The 20,428-nt window shown below is 53.3% G+C and overlaps 1 protein-coding gene across 11 annotated transcripts in view; it reads right to left on the bottom strand.

Annotated features, from left to right (window-relative positions):
* Positions 1-18,801, bottom strand: part of CPT1A (carnitine palmitoyltransferase 1A) — a 57,691-nt gene extending 38,890 nt beyond the window's left edge. The window contains exons 1-5 of one of the 11 annotated variants that reach the window (XM_041723557.1): positions 18,654-18,691; positions 15,875-15,969; positions 15,177-15,271; positions 3,827-3,980; positions 926-1,065 (exon numbers count right to left, since the gene is read on the bottom strand). In XM_041723557.1, coding sequence (XP_041579491.1) covers positions 926-1,065; positions 3,827-3,967 — 281 coding nt within the window. In that variant the 5' untranslated portion in view covers positions 3,968-3,980; positions 15,177-15,271; positions 15,875-15,969; positions 18,654-18,691. Of the gene's footprint in view, positions 1-925; positions 1,066-3,826; positions 3,981-15,176; positions 15,272-15,391; positions 16,261-18,653 lie in introns of those variants that run through there. The other 10 variants (XM_041723558.1, XM_041723559.1, XM_041723562.1 and 7 more) reach the window with 10 other exon arrangements.
* Positions 18,802-20,428: the final 1,627 nt, after the last annotated feature.

Raw genomic sequence — 20,428 nt, 5'->3', positions numbered from 1 at the left:
TTCCTCTCTGAGAATCCGTACCTGTGTACCCTTCTTCACTTTACCACAGAGACCCCAGTGAGAAGCCACCACAGCATAGAGTCTGAACTTTAGGGGGTCCTACACCCATGTCAGGGGTCATCCCTGGGACTGCAGCAGAGGAAGGACGCCAGGGGGGGTTCCATAAGTGCTCTCGCACTACATACACCTTCTCAGAAACATAATAACCCAGAGGCTCCTCTAGGCCAAACATCATGGTGGAAAGAGAGCCTATTTTCAAGCTCCTAGAAAAACCTGAAACTCTCAGGAGTGCTAGGGTTCCCTCTGGGGTTTGATGCCACTCTGACAGAGAGCTAAGGGGCTGAGGTCTCCCCCAGAGCAGCTACTTGTTAGGATCATGGACTCCAGTGCAAAGAACTGACCGTATCCAGAACCAGTTCCTGAAGCAAAGATTTCTTTTAAGGATACTGCAGCCTCAGCCCAGGTGGCTCAGAGGTTTAGTGCCGCCTTCAGCCCACGACCTGATCCTGGAGACCCGGGATCGAGTCCCACGTCGGGCTCCCTTCAAGGAGCCTGCTTCTCCCTCTGCCTGTGTCTCTGTCTCTCTCTCTCCCTCTGTGTGTGTCTCTCATGAATAAATATATAAAATCTTAAAAAAAAAAAAAAAAAAGGTACTGCAGCCAGGCTATGTGCACTGACCACACTACCTCAGGCCCTGACACGATGTCCCAGCACAACCCAGGCCCAAGGCTGTCTCCAGAAAAAGAGCTGCAAGAGACCATAAACTCCCTGTGGACCTTAACACAGAAGAAAGCCTAAAGAAGAGCAAAGCTTCAAATGATTCAATCAGAACAGGAATGGTCATTATATTTGAAGAGACATAAAAATATTAGCAACAGAAATCGCTAGCTTCCTAGACAATCTAAGATATGAAAAGAGTACTCACGTAGTGTCAAGGGTCCGATTGATTTTTGCAATTATTCCCAGCGAGGGGTCGATCTTGGCATACATGGTTGACATAACACCCACCACCACGATGAGCCAACTGGAGGGGCTCGCCGGGTACACGCCAGTGATGATGCCATTCTAGAAACAGAACATGTATCGTTGAGTCCTGGGCAAAGTGGTAAGGAGGCATTTGTAGCACATGGTGGCTAAGTGACCACGTTGTCCCTGGAGGAAATCTTCCCCAGAGCCTCCAGCTCCTTCTCTTCTTCTACATCTGAGCCAAATCCCTCCCTGAAGCAGATTCCTCTGAGAGTGACCCCAGGACATCAGAATCACCCGAGGCACTAGTTTATTAACACTGATTCCCGAGCTCTACCTAGACTGACTCGTAACTGAACCAACTATGAAGTCCTCTCTCCCAACCTGCTACACCTTGGGGATGCCCCAAGACCAGCTCCAAAACCACCCCTCCTGTTGCTCTTGAATCATGAGGCTGTATTGTCGACCCCCAAATATTTTCAGGAGACCTCACTCCAGGCTGAGAATTTGCTATGATATGATCCTTCAGCCAAACCTTCCTACTTCCCCACCCTGAAAACCACAAAAAAAGTAGAAATGAGAAAGCACATTATGAAATAAAATTCTGGAACCCAGGTAAGCATTGTGCCTCCTTATTCTTTTTTTTTTTTTTTTTTTTTAAGATTTATTTATTTATTTATTCAGAGAGAGCGAAGAGAGAGGCAGAGACACAGGCAGAGGGAGAAGCAGGCTCCATGCAGGAAGCCTGATGTGGGACTGGATCACGCCCTGGGCTGCAGGCGGCGCTAAACCGCTACGCCACCGGGGCTGCCCTCCTTATTCTCTATTTTGGTGTTTGTTTCGAAACTACTAAACTAAAAAAAAAAAAAAAAATTCTTGCTAAAGCCTTCTTAATAAGAGATTAATTTGACCAAGACAATGGATTTAAAAACTCTCAAAGCTCTTCTGAATTATTTTAGAAGCTACTTGCATCCCTCCATGTTATTCCCATAGATTTCCTATTGTCTAGAGGTCTAAGAGAAAGATTTTTTTTTTAACGTTTTATATATTTATTCAGGAGAGATACAGAAGGAGAGGCAGGGAGACATAGGCAGAGAGAGAGAAGCAGACTCCCTGAGAGGGAACCCGATGTGGGACTCAACCTGGGATCACAACAACCTGAGCCGAAGGCAGACATTCAACCACTGAGCCACCCAGGTGCCCCAAGAAAGAGATTTTAAACAAAGTGGAGGTTTCTCCTGGTGTTCTCTGAAGTAAACGTTCTTTTAAGGTGAAGACACATAGATGTATTACGTTACATTAAAACCAAGGCAAGAAGGTCCAGATAAGAGGCCTCCCACTCACCCCAGCCTCCCCCTGCAGCCCCTCCAGCTCGGAGCCACATGGTCCTCTGTAACCATGCAGTCAGGTGCAGCCATGCACTATTGATCCTCTCTCTTCCTTTCCTATCCACTGGTCTTGCCAGCAGTACTACAACGTCTTTGAAACCAAAGAACACGTCCACTGGGGTGCAAGGACACATGGCCACAGCTCTGCACCCAAGTCTCTTTCCCTGGATTTGGCGGTAAAAGTTGTTGCTCTCGGGAAGGTCAAGTGGCAGTGCGCGCTTCCCCCTGTAGGTGGCGCCTGCTCCACCGCGGGAGCTGCCAGGGTCCGTGTGCGGGGACCCCCACCCCCACCCAGGGCAGCACCTGCCTAGCCAGGCCGGTTCCCAGGGGGCCTGTCGCCCTTCTGAGTCACTGCTCTCACCTACTCTGGCTCCTTGGCCTTCTCAACAGCGCTAGTCTGAGCTACACCCTCTGAAAAGGAAACTGGAAAATAAATAAACAGTTATGAGTTTTCCTCATTCCCTGCGGCAGGTAACTTGATGAATTGTCATCTCATCTGAATTCTTTCCAAACATGCATCTTATTCCTCCTATGATTTTCAAAATAAATTATGATTAAGTGGAAAACGAGACTTGTGCTTGAATAAAAAAAGCCTGGGTGGCTCGGTTGGGCGTCTGCCTTTGGCTTGGGTCACGGTCCTGGGGTCCTGGGATGGAACCCTGGAGTCAGGCCCCCTGCTCAGCAGGGAGTCTGCTTCTCCCTCTGCCCCTCCCCCTGCTCATGCGCGTGCTCTCTCTCAAATAAATAAAATATCTTTTAAAAAAGTGAATAAATTTCCAGTCTTTCAGGTAAACAGAATTGAGAACATGTGAAGTTAACTCTATTTGAATTTACATGCATATATTTCAACATCTGACTGTCTTATCAGCGAGGCATCTGTTAGATAAACTCACTGCGATTCGTACAGCTGGAAACGATCCTCCTTCTCCAAGGTGTAAAGAGTTCTGAACTCAGAGACGTGGATTTTAGTCTTTACTCTGCTTCCCTGAACAACCGCCTCACCTGCCTACAGGGTGCCAAACCAGCCTGCCTGCCTTATAGAATTTCTTCAAGAATTCAGTGAGCCTGGGACACCTGGGTGACTCAGTGGTTGAACGACTGTCTTCGGCTCAGGTTGTGATTCCAGGGTCCTGGGATCAAGTCCCGCACTGGACTCCCCACATGGAACCTGCTTCTCCCTATGCCTATGTCTCTGCCTCTCTGTGTGTCTCTCATGAGTAAATAAATACAATCTTTAAAATAAATAAATAAATAAATAAATAAATAAATAAATAAATAAATAAATAAATAAATAAAATAAAATTAAAATAAAAGAACTCAGTGAGCCAGTACATGTGTAAGTGTTTCATAAGTCCCAATGAAGTACCAACCCCGTGCCCGTCAGCACTGACACATCCATCCTGCACCAGCACCTAGACGCATTCTCAGGTGCTAGCGTGAGCACCACTAGATTTAAACAAGGCTCCACAAACCTTGAATCTGATGAACTTCTTCTTCCAGGAATGCAGTCCAGACAAATAGATTTGCTTAAGAGCTTCATGGCTCAGCCGCAGGTCGATACCGTCTGGGGTGACAGTGAACTGGAAGGCCACGGCTTGGTGAGCTTCCGCCATCTTCAGCAATCTCCTAGGAGGAGGGGACAGTGTGACACAACCAGCATTTTACCAGGTATTAGAGAGCCCCTTACCTGGACCTGGGATGTGTTCTGAATTTAGTCTTTCCCAGCCATCTAACAAACTTCATATTCCATTAATAGACCCAATTCCAGGGGCCACTGGCCCCTCCCCGACCTGTCCAGCACTACCCAGCCCACTGTCCCCTCTGCTCAGAGGCCCGGGGTGGTCGGTGGAGTCCAAGAGTGGAACCTCACCCCCACTCCTACCATCAGGCCTCCAGGCCACACCCAGCTGACCCAGGAAGTTGGCAGCCCTTTAGCCACCTGCCAATCTCACTGCCACCCACCAACCGCCTGGAGTCTGGCACAGAAGAAACCCAGAGAGTCCACAGATGAGTCCCTGATGGCCCTGAACCCCTTGTGTCCAGGCAGGAGCACTGGACTCTGGGGGGTGCCTGTGGCTGCTGTCTTGAGAGACCAGCTCAGGCGCCACTGAAGACTCCATGAAAAGGAGACACAGAGAATCCTCCGGAGTGGGTGTCTATGGGTGTCTCTGCTCAGGCTAGCTGCCCTGCCCCAACCAATAAAAGTGTGTTTCCTTTCAACAGCTTCAGAGCCAGGTCTATAACGGCTCCCTTCCTCCTGGTTCCTGTCTTCTTCCTTGGGGACTCGGGATGCACCTCACGGCTCCCTCTGGCACAGCCAGCCCCTCTGCTACCTCCTGGAGCCCCGGGACCATGCTCCTTCTTCCTAAGCTCTATACCGGACGCCCTACAATAAAAAGGAAGCTAACAGAAGGGGGAAAAGCTACCAAGAACTATAATGAAAACCCAAAATTGTATGTTTTCTTATCACAATTTCTCCTGTTTTTACCTTCTGAAGCCTACTGAGTGGGAGGAGGACCTACCAATATAAACAGGTGTCATGATTTCAAAGATGCCCAGTTACAAAAGCCAAAATAGCTTATTAGTCTTCGGCTAATTGGAACAAATGGTTGATTCCATTACAGGCCCAGAGAGGCATATGGCCTGCATTTACTTGCTCCTTCGGCAAGCATTTGTTGACTGCCTCCCACATGCCAGCCACGGGGAGGATGGAGACATTGGCAGTAAAGTCCTCCTCCTACCCCTCTAGAGCTCACACAGGGAGGCCAAAAAGTAGAGAGGGTCCAAGAGGGGACCTCCTAGATGACGTGGAAGCCCAGAAGGATCAGCTGGAGGGCAAGCCTTTCAGGCCCAAAGGTAAAACAGGACTCTGGGCAGAGGTCAAAGGCAGGTCAAGGACAGGGTGGCTGGTGTCAAGGGCAGGCAGCTATGGTCAGAGAGGATGACCCACAGGCAGCCAGAGGAGGCAGCTGGGTTTTATGCTAAGGATAAAGGAAGGGCATCCAGGGGCTTTAAGTTACTGTTTCTGTCTCAAGAAGACCCCTCTGGGGGCGCCTGGGTGGCTCAGTTGAGGAAGCATCCAACTCTTGGTTTTGGTTCAGTTTATGGTATCAGGGTGGCAAGATGAGGCTCTATGTATGGCTCTGCACTCAGTGAGGAGTCTGCTTGAGATTCTCTCTCTTCCTCTCCCTCTGCATCTCCCGTTCATGCTCGCTCACATGCTCTCTCAAATGAGTAAGTCTTTAACAGACAGAAGACCACTCTGGCTGCAGTATGGATGGGGGCCAGGGCAGGGCGTGAGACCAGTAAGAAGTAGAGGCAGTCAGTCTTCCAGGAGACAGTGGCCCAAAGTGGCATGAGTTGGGGGTGAGGAGGACAACCCGCTCCAGCCAGACAGGCTTCAGAGGCACCCTGGGGCTTAAGGCTTGATCACTGGCTCAGAAGAGCTTGACACAGGAGAGTCTCTGCCTGGGGACAACAGGTCGGGGGTGGGAGCAGAGTGGTGTGTGGACTTACCACATGTGATGTGGCTAGGGGCAAAGGGAGAGGCTGGGACAGGCACACCTGGGCACACCTGGGAAGAGTCAGCACACAACCTGCTTTGATGATCATGGAGGCAAAGAGCAAGTCGGCAAAACTCAATCCATTGGGAATCATCTTAGCTTAATGCAACCTGCAAAGTGTTCATGGTTATCTACGTGTTATTCAGCAGGCATGGAGCCAAGCTCCCTAGCCTGGCCGATTCTCAAGAAACAGATCCCATGTCTGAAAGCAGCAAGAACTCCAAGCAAAGGGCTCCTGCAGATAATGCAGGATGTTGAAGAGGGCACCTCAACAGCTCTGAATCCCGTTCTCAAAAAGCTATCCAGGTGGCTCAAGGATTCTGCTAGCGCTTCAAGGCAGCCTCTTAACCCCTCCCACAAAGACTGCAGCCTACACATGTGGCAGGAGGCAGGTGTCACAGAGATCACTCTGCAGAGAGTGAAGCATGGCAAACAAACTTACGGACTGGCCACCCTTGGGATGATTTATAAGCTCTTTCCAGGGCTTTATACAGATGTGAGGGATTATTAATGGCAGGAGATGGAACCTAAACATAGTGTCTGCAGTCAATTCTATCTGAAGGTGTGGGTCCAGTGTTTGCTCAGGGGTCTGACCTCTGTCAGGGAGGCAGGTGAGACAGTATCTGCAGAACCAGGCAACAAAGGTTTGAAGAACTCCCTGTGCAAATCTAGTAAGTGAAAATCCCACCCTCTGTCCTGGCATCCACAGACTCGTGTTTAAAAACATTTACAATCACAGGGGCGCCTGGGTGGCTCCGTCAATGGTTAGGCGTCCGCCTCGCTCTCAGCTCAGGTCTTGATCTCAGGGTCTTGAGTGCAAGCTCCATGCCCAGCTCCATGCTGGGCACGGAGCCTGCGTTTAAAAAAAAAAAAGAAGAAGAAGAAGAAGGGGCAGCCCAGGTGGCTCAGCAGTTTAGCGCCATCTTCAGCCCAGGGCATGATCCTGGAGACCCAGGATCAAGTCCCACGTTGGGCTCTCTGCATGGAGCCTGCTTCTCCCTCTGCCTGTGTCTCTGCCTCTCTCTGTGTCTCTCACGAATAAATAAATAAAATATTTTTTTAAAAAAAGAAAAAGAAAAACAATATATGCTTTCAATGCTACCTCCTATCACTGTCGGGGAAATGCCAATCAACACTGAGGCCAAATGCCACTGTACACCCACCAGGATGGCTAGAATCCAAAGGATGGAGGGTAACAAGTGCTGGCAAGGCGGTGGAGAATCCAGAACCCCCATGTGCTGCCGGTGGGGATGCACAACAGTGCAGCTGCTATGGACACCAGTCTGGTGGTTTCTCAAAACATGGTGTTAGTACACAGCCCCGCACTTCCATGCCCCAGTGTCCATGCTAGAGAACCGAACACGTGTCCACCCAACATCCTGTACACAGAGGTTCATAACACCATTACTCAAATAACAACAACAAAAACAAAACAGAAACAGCCCAAATGTCCTTCCACTGATGAATGGGTAGAGAAAATGTGGACTATCCATCCAACAGAATGTTCTTTATTATTAAAAAGGAGTGAAGCACCTGACACACGCTACCACACTCATGAACTTTAAGGATATCCTACTATAGGAAGGAAGCAGCCAGATTCAAAAAGCCACATACTGTACACCTCCATTTACGTCAAGTGTCCAGAACAGGCAAATCTACAGAGCCAGAAGGGAGAAGTTTGCCTGGGGTTGGGGTACACATGAGCACTGAGTGGGGTGGATGGCCAAGGGGAGGGATGGTGCTGGGTGCCCCTGTGTGTGAATGGATTCAACCCACTGAAGTGCATGCTCTGGGTGGGCATAGGGACAGTGCGCGAAGTCATACTGCAATAAAGCGGTATTTTATTTTATTTTATTTTATTTTATTTTATTTTATTTATTTTATTTTATTTATTATTTTAATTTATTTTATTTTAATTTATTTTAGACTTTATTTATTCATGAGACACACAGAAAGAGGCAGAGACACAGGCAGAGGGAGAAGCAAACTTCTCAAGGGGAGCCTGATGCAGGACTCGATCCCAGGACCCTGGGATCATGCCCTGAGCCAAAGGCAGACACTCAACCACTGAGCTACCCAGGTGCCCCTAAAGCTGCTATTTTTAAAATGCAGCTTCCCGAGCCTCCTGAAACTCAAGTGTCATCTATTCAACCTTCATGTGCCTAAATCTTCTCTCCCAAACAGGTAAGGCAGGTGGGCAGGGCCATCAGTGTCCCACTCAATGAGGACTCCTCCTCCAAACAACTGTCAGCTCATAGCATCGAGGAATTACTGTTAAATATTTTTAGGTGGCATAGGATAGTGTGGTTATGTTTTAAACGAGCTACTATCTTTTACTGACACATGCTGAAATTTTTATCAATGCAATTTCATCTTTTGTCAAGTCTAGGGTCTGCTTCAAGATCCTTGGGGGTGGAGCGCACAGAGGAACAGAGGTAGAAGCTGGCCACCGGTGGGAACTGGTGAAGTCGGGCAGTGGCCATTATCGGGGTCTGCTATGCTGGGCTCTTTTCTCCTGTACATTTGTGATTCTCTCTTAATAGTTTCTTAAAATAGGGCGCCTGGGTGGCTCAGTCAGTGAAGCACCTGCCTTTGGCTCTGGTCATGATCTCAGGGTCCTGGGATCGAGCCCCACATTGGGCTCCCTACTCAGCAGAGTCTGCTTCTCCCTTTCCCTCTGCCTGCAGCTCCCCTACTTGTGCACGCGCTCTCTCTCAAATAAAAAAAAAAATCATAATTTCTTAAAACGTATCTAACAAAATAAAATACCCGTCCACTGTAGCTCAGTGCTACATCTGACCCTCAGGAATGAACTTTCAAAGCTCCCAGGCCCTTTGTGAGCTCATCAGTGTGTCTGCCTTCTGGGGACACCTCACCCCTGAGCCCCACAAGCCACGAGCCAGCCTCAACAGAGCCATGGCTGGGCCCCTTAACCAGGCACGGAGACAAAGTCAAATAAGGAGGGGTCTGTTTCCAGGGCTGCTGTCTGCCCACAAGCCTGCCCTTGCATTCCACTGTGTCCACAACATAAGAATATCTACCGACCCACCCAACTACACCTAGAACAACAACAACAAAGACTGTGGGATGCCAGTACCCCTGACCTACTGCACCCTGGCAGGAACTGCTCGCTCTGCACCGGACGTGGGGCACACCCTCACCTTTCACCCAGGTGGGTGTGGGTGAAGCCTGCCCGCCTGCCCTGCCTCCCCGTCTCCCCAGAAGGACAGCCGGAGTAACTGATAGAGGCACAGCTACCGTCCCTTCCCAAAGGCTGGAGGCCAACCACGCCGGAGGCTGGAAAGAGGCAACCTGCCCAGGGGAAGGAGACAAGCCATCAATTATTAATTCATGGACAATTATGAATCAGGGGACCTCAAAAGAGCCCCAGTGAACGTCACTGTACTACACGGCAAAGCTCTCTTCTGTTCTAAAAGTTTTAAATCATACGATGCTGCACACACAGGTTAAGTCTGGAATAGTACTGATGAACCTGCTGTGTCCATGTGACACTGCCCAGTCTCTGAACTCTCCGTTCCCGGGTTGGCCTCCCGGGAGTCCCTGGCCAGGCAAGGCTGTCCTGTCATTCTGTCAGCGCAGCTGGAAACCCCAACACCCTGGAAGAGGAAAGGCCCTGGGCCAGTTGGCAGGCCAGGCCTGCGTGTGGATGCAGGCCACTTACGATCGACAGCCTCTTCTCTATCCCTCCAACCAACCTTCCAGCACAACAGTGAAGGCCACAGCACAGTGGCCCTGGCGAGGGCAGGCCATACCTCCCTCCCTGCCCCTTAGGGCTGTCACTGGGCTCTGCAGTGTCCCATCTATGACATACAACTAAACTGTTAGTGTCCATGGGCCGGCCTCACTCACTGTCCTCATCCTCCTGGACAAGGTGACCGGGCACGGACACCTTCCCACAATCTCTCTGCTCCTGCCACTGGTCCCTCTCAGGGATTCTCAGGATTCCGAGCTGGGGGCCACTGGTTCCTCTTCCAGCCCCTCTGCACCCCAGGACTCAGCCCCCCGCAGGACCCTGCCTGGGGCTCTAACCTCTCCCTGTACACACAACTCACCATTTCATGCACACCTCCACTGACACCAAAGCTAGTCAACCGCAAATTCATCCCATCACCTTCCACACACCCTTCCCCTTTCTCCCTCCCTAACACCGCCACTGCCTGCCAGGCCCAGGCACGCACACAGGCTGGAGTGTCTTCATGCTGCACCTCACCCCTGTGCTGGGTGCAAGCACCAGAACCTGATAGTCTGGAAAGGTATCCTGCCCCTCACCCCCACCGCCACCATACCATCCTCACCTGAGCACCTATCTACCTGGGTGGAAAGAGGTGGCTTCTCTGGGAACAAAGTTTACAGGGCATGACTGCTGGGATCCACCTCCTGCTCAGCAGGATGCGCACCTGCACTCCGAGTTCTCACATGGCTAGAGAAAACACCAGTTCTCACGTGGCTAGAGAAAACACCGGTACCCGTGAGAAAAGCAGAAAAGACAGAAAAGCAGAAAAGACGAGGGAGAGGGAGAGGCTGCAAAGAAACCACAAAAGCATAAAAGAGAGCTTTACTCCCCTTTGGGTCACTCATTTGTTCCCTCGAATCATCTCCACTGGAAGCCCTCTGACAAGAAATCTGAGCAGGAGGGAACAGAGTGACAGCAGAAGCACCCTCTGGGAACACAGGCTGGCTGCTCCTCCCCCAGAAGCCCTGGTTGTGCTAGGGGGAAGGCCCCTTGGGGACTATTCTTGATGTCAGGCCACCTCTTGCTGTGCACCTGCCAGACCAGTTCAGGGGTAAACCAGGAAGTGGCCCCTTGAGGCACTTGAGACGTGAATAAATTTACCCAAAGTGCTGAAGATAGAAAGAAAGCCCCCTCGGTCTATGTGGCTTGGCATGCTGTGGGGCTGTGGACCTGCTTATTTTTCCTGGCACTGCAGAAACCACCTCTGGCCGCCTCTGGTGGAGAGTGCCCACCTGGGAGCCCCAGCTGACGTGAGCTTGCATGAACCTCCCGGCCTGGAACACACCTGGGCGCTGCACCCCCAGGCTGAGCATGGGAACCATGTGACCGTGCTACTTTAAAAATCATGAAGCCCACTACTGGAGAGAGAGTCTACAAGGTCTGCACCAGAGAACTTAAGCATCTTACGTTAATCTGCTCTCGGAAAGACACCAAGATCTGAGTTGAGAGCAACGACCTATTTGTGGCAATTTTTATAAATTCACATCACTGGTCTATTATGCGGCTGTTCCTACAGCTTCCCAAGCCAGACCCCCACTTGGGCCTTGGCCAGGAGAGCCTGCTAACTCCAACTCACAGCTGGGATGCCTTTGGTCTCTCTCCATTCCCATCTTCTGGCTTCACACTTAGCTTCAAACTCCCCTTCTGCAGGCTGCCTTTGACCCCACATTCCCAGAGAACGGAGTTCCACCAGGTTTCAGCTGGTGATTCTCCCCACACAGGCTGGAAGGTGACTTTCATTTGTAAATCTTTCATTTAGGGGTGTCTGGGTGACTCAGTTGGTTAAGCATCTGCCTTCCGCTCAGGTCACGATATCAGGGTCCTGGGATCGATATCAGGGTCCTGGGATCGAATCCCTGACTCAGGCTATGCTCAGCGGGGAGTCAGCCTCTCCATCTCACATGTGCACGCTCCCTCCCTCTCTCTCTGATAAATAAAAATCTTTTTAAAAACTTTAAAAAATCTTTCATTTAATCCCCCAACGGAAGTGAGGAGTGTCTCCAGGACACAATCCTTGTTCTACTCTGAATCCATTGAGGACCACAGACAGACAGCTCTCTAACACTTAATGCCAAGTGAATGCTGGGGGCGGGGGCTGACGTAACACATATTTTAGTTTCAGTAAGACTACTTTAACTTTGATAACTGCCCAATGCCACTCACCACATCTTTGGACAAAAAAATTGTTCTGTAGTTCATTTTTCAAATGTGCCTGCTGTGTCCTCCTCCTCCATCAACTCTTCCTCACCATAATTTGTTCACACAAGGTCAGCAGCCAGCAATCATAACATCAGTCATCCCTAAGCTAGTCCCCTTACCCTTCAGGAGAAGCTGGCCGAGTGCCACCCCCATCCTCCCGGATTCTGGGGCAGGGAGCTGGCTAAGGAAAGGAGGTAAAAGGTCAGCACAATGCAAAGTGCTTAGCCGGCTTCCAAAACAGCCCGGGGAAAATTCAGATATGGAAATCACCTCCGTGATAAACAAACAGTAAAACCTGCCCTGTGATATCCAAAATATGTAATTAGTTGCTGTCAGAGGTCTTTCAACCTAACCTTAAAACCAACAGATAAGGAAAGAGGAAGGTAGGTAGGCAGACAGACAAATGCAGCCGATTCTTTCCTGTGCTTTTAACAATGAAGACACAAAAATATTCCTTCTACCAAACTGTGGCTACTGGACAACATGACCCGCATCTCACCAGCATTACCCATCTAATTCCCAGGAGAACCCAGGGAAGGGGCACAGAATTTACCAAGGGGCAGATCAATGTGCAGGTGCCAAGACACCTGCCCAAGGTCACAGCCAGCAGACCCACATCCAACTCCAAACACCACGTGCCTACCTCCCAAGTTAAGTGGTAGGAACTCCATTAAAAGTTCCACGTAAGATTCCTAAAGCTACACAAATATAAAATTAGGTCATCCTGTTGTAACCGAAACGATGTGATTGCAGTCAGCAATAAAACTACAATAACTACAAACACGATTGGTGCCAACGCTAAAATTATTCACAGGCACCAGCCTCTCCACTGAATTGCACAATTCATGCGTGCACAGGAGTGGGCTCAGCCTGCTATTAAAATCTGGCAAAGGGCGGTCCATCTCATCTAGCGGGTCAACAGCTGTGTTGGGCATCCTTTGAGGAAAGGTTACCCACAGGAAGCAACGGCTTAGCAGCCACACGAACACCAGGCAGGGTCTCCAACAGCACAGGCCGTATTCCTCACCAGGGAGGATGCTCGGGCCTCCAACCCTGGAAAAACTCTCCAGAGGAGAAACTGTGGGCAGAGCCTGCAGCACGGTCTTTCAGGGGGCACCATTCACGTTTATGGGGTAAAGATGCTGAGTCAAGGCAGATTATAGAGGGAATTCTCAATCATTATAGTTTGTATTATGGCTCCGGAAAAACCCAACTTCTGCCCACGGAGCTAGCATAAAAATAAAGCAAATTCAAATGTACACCTGATATCGTGCCCACTCTGGTAAATAACGGCCAATCAGAAAAATACAAAGAAGTATGATCCACGCAAGAGAAAAGAATTCAGGAAAGGTCACCGAGAGTCATGTTTTTATGAAGAAAATACAAAATGCCTCACCAGGCCCCAATCATCTGTGCTCTGCTCAAATGTTTTTCTCCAGATGCAGATCCATAAGCACCTGCGTCACCAGCCATGCCGATGGTGGCCCCACTGCTGGAAGAAGCATGCCTCCACCCAAAAGAGATCCCTGAACCTCTCCTCAGAGCAAGGTATCGTTCCCACAAATGTTCCTGACACCAAGGGCAAGGTGGCTTTCCCTCGCACGCTCCTCACTCTTGCACCCAGAGATGCCGCTGACCTTGCCAAGCCCCAGTTCCAGCTCAGGGCCTGGAGAGGATGGTCCTAGCCATAAAACATGCCTGAGGCTATGGTATTATTTGCTAAAACCCATGCCTGCTTCATACCCTTGAAACTATTTTCACATCTGGCCTCTTACTGGATCCTCCCCACTCATGAGACAAATCAACAGGTGTCAGAGGCACCATTTTACAGATGAGGAACTGGAAATCCAGAAACACATATAAGGCTGATTCAGTGTCATATCCAGGGGGGTGGGGTAGGGGCAATGCTAACACCCAACACTGCCTGCACAGGGGTCTGGGAAGCAGCCTGGGACAGGGAGACAGACGGGGCACAAGGTTTGGAGAACACAGATCTGGATTCAAACTCCAGCTCTGCCACTTAGCCGTGTGTGTGTGTGTGTGTGTGTGTGTGTGTGTGTGCGCGTGTAGGAGACAGGAAGACAAGGAGACAGAGAGGGAGGCCTTGAACAAATGTCACTGCCTTATCCTAACATCGTTTCCTGGCACATCAAGTATGCAGAATATGCCCCCCCCCCCATATCAAGTAATAGGCCTGACACCACAGTATGTAAGAACACACTGTACCTTCCGAACTATGGTCCCATGCTCCAGGAACGTGGGTTTCCACGTGTATCTGCCCTCTCCTTCTTTCCTAAACCCCTCTCCCCCCTCTCCCCGTTCCCCGCACGCCCTGCCAGCATCGGATACCTCCCAGACCGACCTCCTCACTCTGGTATTCAGCTTGCAGGAGCGCTGCTGATTCATTTCTAGTACACCTTATCGTACCCTAACCTTAACCCCCCATCGTACGACAGAGTGTTTTTGAAAAAATAGAAAGAAACCAAAACTCTTCACGTTAAATCTTTTTAAGGCGATAGAGGAGTTGACATTTAGGAAAATTAGTGACAGATGCGTTATCTCAAAAATGAGGAAGACTTTCATAAAATGTAAAGTCAGAGTTACAGCCTAAGAAAACTTAAAGGCAAGGTTATTTTGTGTTTGCTTTTAACCTAAATATGTATTACTTTTTACTGGGGCAGTGGGAGGAGGTGCCAGGGCTTCTAAAGAGAAGGAATTCACCCTTAGAACTTGACTCCTCAGAAACTGGACGAGTCCCATCTGCATGGAGCCGTATTTCTCACCAGGGCATGGAAACAAAGAGGTGACCAGACAGGGGTGCGCTGGGGATCAACAGTCTCCTCGGGACTCAGGAGGAAGCCAGTAGACTGGTGGGAAGAGGAGGTCACTGGTCCCTCCCTTGATGTGGGAAGTATGGAGCTTGCAGGTCTCCCATCCAGGAAACCCTGAGCACAGTCACAAGGCAAAACAAGGGCACCGGGCAGGTGGAAGAACGTAACAGCTTCCTCTGTCTGCTGCTTGCTTCCCTGGCACAGACTTTCACAGCCCCAAAGGACCCCACCGCATCAGAAAAGTGCAGCAATCCAGGGGAGAACGGATCTCAAATGTTCTTCACTGGATTAATATCTGAAAGGCCACTTTGGCTCACAGGAATGAGAAGGAAGGCAAGTTTAAGAGCCACGTGGGAAGCAAAGGTAGCAGGTGGCACTCAGGGACGGTCAGAAAGAATCTAGAACACTCAGGTTCCGGGGACAGGTGGGTGGTGAACCCACCACACTGGTGGTATGGAGTCCTTTCTTTTTTTACCTGAATTACCTGGTGTCCAACAACTAGTTGATAATCTTGCGCAATCTCCCGGCCTTCCACGGTGGCAAATATACTGTACACTGAGAGAGGCAAGCCTAAGGCAGCAGCAAAATTTCAATTATTAACTTCCAAAAACAGACAGGCAGAAAAACAACCCACATGACAGGAAAGTAAAGGTGGACATTCCAGAGAACTGAGGCTCAGGATCACCTTACCCCAAAAAGGTCAGTTGGCTTCCACCCAGGGCCTGCTGGGAACCCAAGGTCCACCCATATTTGCGCTGGGTAAAAGGTGAAGTTCACAAAAAGCAGCATAAACGTCAGAAATCAACAAAAAGAACATATTCTTTACTTGTGCTAATTAACGAATCTTTTTTCCTTTCTTTTTTCTTTTTTTTTTTTCAAGCACGCCCTGCGCAGCCTAGACTATTTCTACAGGCACCCAAGGCACTGTGAGGGTGGTCCCCGGAGCGGGGACCTGGGCGCGGAGGCCAACTCTGCGCATCATCGTTGGGTCCCCTAAGCACCGCCTTCATTTTGGAGCCTGTGCTTGTTCTTACTTATCTTTCAAACAGAACAGAGCTGGCAAGAGCTGCTCAGGAGTGGCTCAAGCCATTTGGGGAGAAAAAAAAAGAGGCCCCACTAAAGCCAGCAGAGAATCTGTGAAACGCACTCTAAACATGCCAATTTTATTTTAACCTTCACAGCACCAATTCTTCCGGAAGTGAAGTTGAGGCTTCCAGGAGCACCAGCAGCGGCGGCGGCGGCGGCGGCGGCGGCAGCAGCACTCTGGCCTGCCGGTAAGAACCACGCAGAATGACTAAACCTTTTCTCCAACAAAGGAAAAACTGCACCGGATCAAAGTGCAGCAGCAGCAGCCCCGGGCCGCAGCGGGCGCGCGTCTCCGCCTCCCACCTTCCCACCGCCCTGCGAGCTCCGGCTGCGTCTTTAATTGCTCGCCTGGAACGCGTCCTCGAGGGCACCGCGGGCAGCTGCGGCCGCCGCGCCCCGCCCCGCCCCCACCGCGGGCGTCACGTGACGGCTGCGAAAAGTAGGGGAAAGGTTACCCCGAGCCCCGCCCCCGGCCCGGCGCGTCCCCGGCGCTCAGATCCTGTTCCACCCGCCCGGCTGCGAGACCTTCCGGAGCGAGCTGGCGCGCATCGCCGGCGCAGCCCGTCCTCCTCCCCCGGCGACACGCAGCGCCTGTCCGTGGGAAGGCCCGGGCCTGCGTGGCCAGCCCCGAGGGCACCGAAGGGCTGCGGGCGCCGGGTGCCGCCCCACGGCGCGCCCGCGGCCCCGCGCCCCAGCGCCCCAGCGCCCCAGCGCCCCAGCGCGCCCGGAGCGCGCCCGGAAGGGACTCCCGCCCCAGGAAAAATTAACAGTGTTTCTATGAATGGGCACGAAGGGCCGGGTTGCATCAGCGCGGCCCTGGCCCCAGGACTCCCCGGAGGCCCAGGCTTGACCGCTGGGTTACCGCGCGTCCAGGGTCGGGCCAAGGGCGGCAGCAGCAGAGACGTGGCCTCCGGGTTAGGCCACTTGTTTTCGGGACAAACTCGAAAGGTTATTTTGGCCTGTGCAGGAAGCCACTTTCTGCCACCCTGACACAAAGTATGTGCGCCCCCAAGGGTGGCCCTTTTCTGTTGGACTCCAACAGATGGGAGTTCAGGGTGCGAGGCCGGGTCTAGCAATGCTTCGCCGGAAGGAAACCGGTCGTTTCTAGGCGAAGAGGAGCCCGCAGGCACAGAGGCACAACCACCCAAACCCCTCGGCCTGAGGGCTGCACTCCCTTCCGAGGGACGCGACGGCCCCATAAGCCTTCGCACCAGACCCTGCTTCTCCTCAAAGACCAGCGCGCTCCTCTATCCGCATTAAGGTCGTCCTCCGTGCACACTCACCGCGAGTCACCTTAAGTACTTCGGAGAAAGGGGGGCCGGGAGGGGTGCTGTTCGCTGGCACAAATCAAAAAACAAAAACAACAGGGAGTCCAGCCATGTTCTAATCCCTTAGTTTGAGGTTCGGGAGGAAATCAACACGCCTGAATATCTGGAATGGCCAGAAACCCGACGCCGGTGCAAGAGGATGGTGTAACAAAATACACGTTTCAAAAGGTTAAACGGATTTTTATTTTATTCGGCAACTTACAAAGTTACCAGTTCCCCCACAACAATCTCCCTTTAAATAATTCCACCCAGGGAGCACCGAGGAACCGAAAGCCTTGTCCTGAGTGGGGAGGCTTCAGCGTGTTCTGCACTGAACCTGGTCAATTATGCGGGATGGTGAACTCTCGGAGTTAAAGTCAGCCCCCACCTTGGTTCCCCGCAGCTTTAGCGAAAGCCAACAAAGACGCTGACCCACGGCCTTTCCGAGCAAAACGAAAGGAAAGGAAATGGTCGTAGCCTCGCTGGGGGAGCGGCGGTCAGGGGCTGCACCCGTCGGGGCTCCAGACCGCGCGGGCCCGGGCTTGCGGGCCCCGGGAGCCCGGACCCGGTCACGTGACGCCCCTCCCCCACCCCGCGCGGCGGGGGGGCGCGACCTTGGGCGGACGCTCCGCGCCCCCCTGCCCCGCACCCAGGGCCTCACCGGGCGGTGGGGGGCGTCCGCCAGCGGAGACCCCGGCCGGCGCCCCTGTGGTTCCCGGCGGACGCCCGGGACCGCGCCTGGAGCCCCGCGTCAAGGGCGTGTCCCGACGGCTGCAATGCGGGGGCAGCCGGGGAGGGGGTGGACGGCGCGCCGGGGAGTCCTGAGGCCCCAGCGTCCCTCTAGCTCCCGCCTGGAACCCCAGGACGGCCCCGCAGACCCAGTCTACCCCGATGGGGGAAGGGATGCGGCGGGATCGAGAGCGGGTAGACGGCGCCCAGCCAAGTCCAGAAGGCCGAGCATCCCTCCGGCAGCCTCACCGCCCCTCGCACGGACCCCCACGCCCAAACCATTCCTGAGAAGGGTGGGATGAGGGGATGTGGGGGCCGGCGCCCCTCGTGGCCCCAGGCCGGGGGCATCCAGCCCAATCCGGGGACCCGAGCATCCCTCCAGCTCCTGCACGTCCCCGCCGGCGGGCCGACCCTCGGGCGCACCTCACACCCAATCCACTCCTGGGAAAGGAGGGTGAGAGGAGCGAGGAAAGAAGCCAGTGGCCCTGCAAGTCCCGAGCCTGGCGCATCCTGCCTAGTCCGGAGGGCTGAGCATCCCTCTCGCGGCCGCACCAGACCCGCACCGGGGACTCGCGCGCGCACCGGCCCCCGGCGGACACCCGCCGCCCCCATCCGACCCGGGGCGGAGGTAGGAGTCCCTGCCGCGCTCGCGTTCCGGGCTCCCAGCGAAACCCGCCGTCCGGGTGGGGGGTTCCCCTCCGCGCCGCGGGGGCCCCCGCCCCCGCCTGGGTCGGGACCCCGGCAGTCCCCGCGCGCCCCACCCGGAGCCCGCCGCAGCCCGCAGGCCCGCCCGCGCGCCCTCCGCGGGCGCAGCCTCGGCCCAGCCTTACCGAGTCCGCGAACGGCGGCGGCGGCGGCGGCGGCGGCGGCGCACTGAGCGCTCAGCGAGCGAGAGCCGGGGGCTGGAGGGCCGCGGGCGAGGCCGAGTGCTCCCGACGCCGGCCGCGCCGATTGGCTGGAGCGTGCGGGGCTGCGGTGCGGGCGGGGCTGAGACTCCCCGCGCTGGGCGGGCGGAGGGTGGGGGACCGCGGGGGGGGCGGGACCGGGACGGGGCGGGGCCTCCGCGGCTCCCCGGGGAGCGTGTGGGGTGAGGAAACTGAGGCTGCAGGGGGCACGCGACCAACGCCTCTGCCAGCCTGGGGCCCGGGCGGGATTCCTCAGCCCGGAGATTCTGTTTTCTCATCTGAAAAATGGGCCAACTCCTGTGGGCCAAGCCCGTAAGAGTGCAGGGTGCGGGGTTCCTGCGAGCCCTCTGCAGCCGTTGCCGCCCGTAATCCACAAAGCGCCCCTATAAATAGCTGATCCCGCCGGGGCTGCGGAAAGGATCACTAACTCGCGCATGACCATATGGCTGAGAAAATGGACCCGACGCTGGAGCCAGGTCTAACTCCAGAGCCGTCGCCCCAAATCCCCAAATCGGACATTGTCCCCGGAGTGACAGCTCAGGCGATCCGGAGGCAGCGTGGCTCGCGGAGCCAACCCGCCGCTGCGAGTTCCCGCGACCGTCCGAGCCTCTTCCTCCTCATCCAACCGGGAGAAAAATACCTCCCTCGGGGGCTTTGGTCAGATTTGGTAGATTGATTATTCAGGCGCCTAAAGCAGTGCAGGTGCCAGGAAAGACCTGGCTGGTGGTGGGGACACAGTGACCCAGAGACCCTTGCGTGGGCCGCGGTGGAAACGGCTCCCTGGAGACCCCCGGAGCCTGGGCCGCCGGCAGCTGCCGCGGGGCGCTCAGGTCCGGGCGCGCAGCGGTTCCCCCCACCCCACCCCGCCCCGCCCCTCCCCTCCAGCTGGTGGTCCTGCAGGTAACAGGTGCTCCGTAAATGCACCAGTTTTATGGACGGAGACCTGGCTCTCCTAAAGCTCAGTGACTTCTTTGGGCAATGAAAACTCCAAGCTTGCCTCCATCTTTTTGTCTGTATTATTTGGTGGTTACCACTGCAAGGTTTAGAAGAGAAAATGAAAGTTCTCTCTTGTTCCCGCCCCCGTCACTGCTGCTACTACAGTTAACTGTTGGTGTGCGCTCTCCAGGCTGTTTTAAGTGAAGTCACAGGATATGTGCTGTTTGTAACACTCTTGTTTTCACTTGGCTTCCCCCTTGGACGACGGTTCCCTGTGGAGATACAGAGATGACCTCCTCTGTCTCGGTGATTAACCCGCCCCCACGGGCACTTAGAGCCCCTTTTCACCATTGCGGGTATAAATAAAGCTGCACTGGCTGTGAGTGTGCCTCTTTGAGCTCTGATTTCTCTCTGTAGATCCCTAGTAGTGAAGCAACTGAGTCAAAGGGCAGGCACCTGTGCCATTTTGGTGACATTGGTGTCACTTGCAGAGCCGCCTCAAAAAAGCTTACTGACATCTATCTATTCCTACCCAGGCATGGGAGTGGAGTCCTGTCTCTAGGAGACCATCAGTGCTGTCTGTCTCTATCCGCTCTCTTCATGTTTCTCAGTCCTAAAGGAGAGCGTGTAGATAATGCTATTTATTTTAATTTGCATTTCTCTGAAGTTAGAAGTTAGAGATTTCCCGCCACTGCTGGCTCCCATCTTGCCCACCAGGGGTCCCAGGCTGCGACACCCCCCACCCACCCCTCCCCTCCAGATTT

The sequence above is a fragment of the Vulpes lagopus genome, chromosome 11 (genome assembly GCF_018345385.1).
Source record: "Vulpes lagopus strain Blue_001 chromosome 11, ASM1834538v1, whole genome shotgun sequence".
Taxonomy (NCBI): Eukaryota; Metazoa; Chordata; class Mammalia; order Carnivora; family Canidae; genus Vulpes; species Vulpes lagopus.
This window is presented reverse-complemented; position numbering and strand designations above follow the sequence as displayed.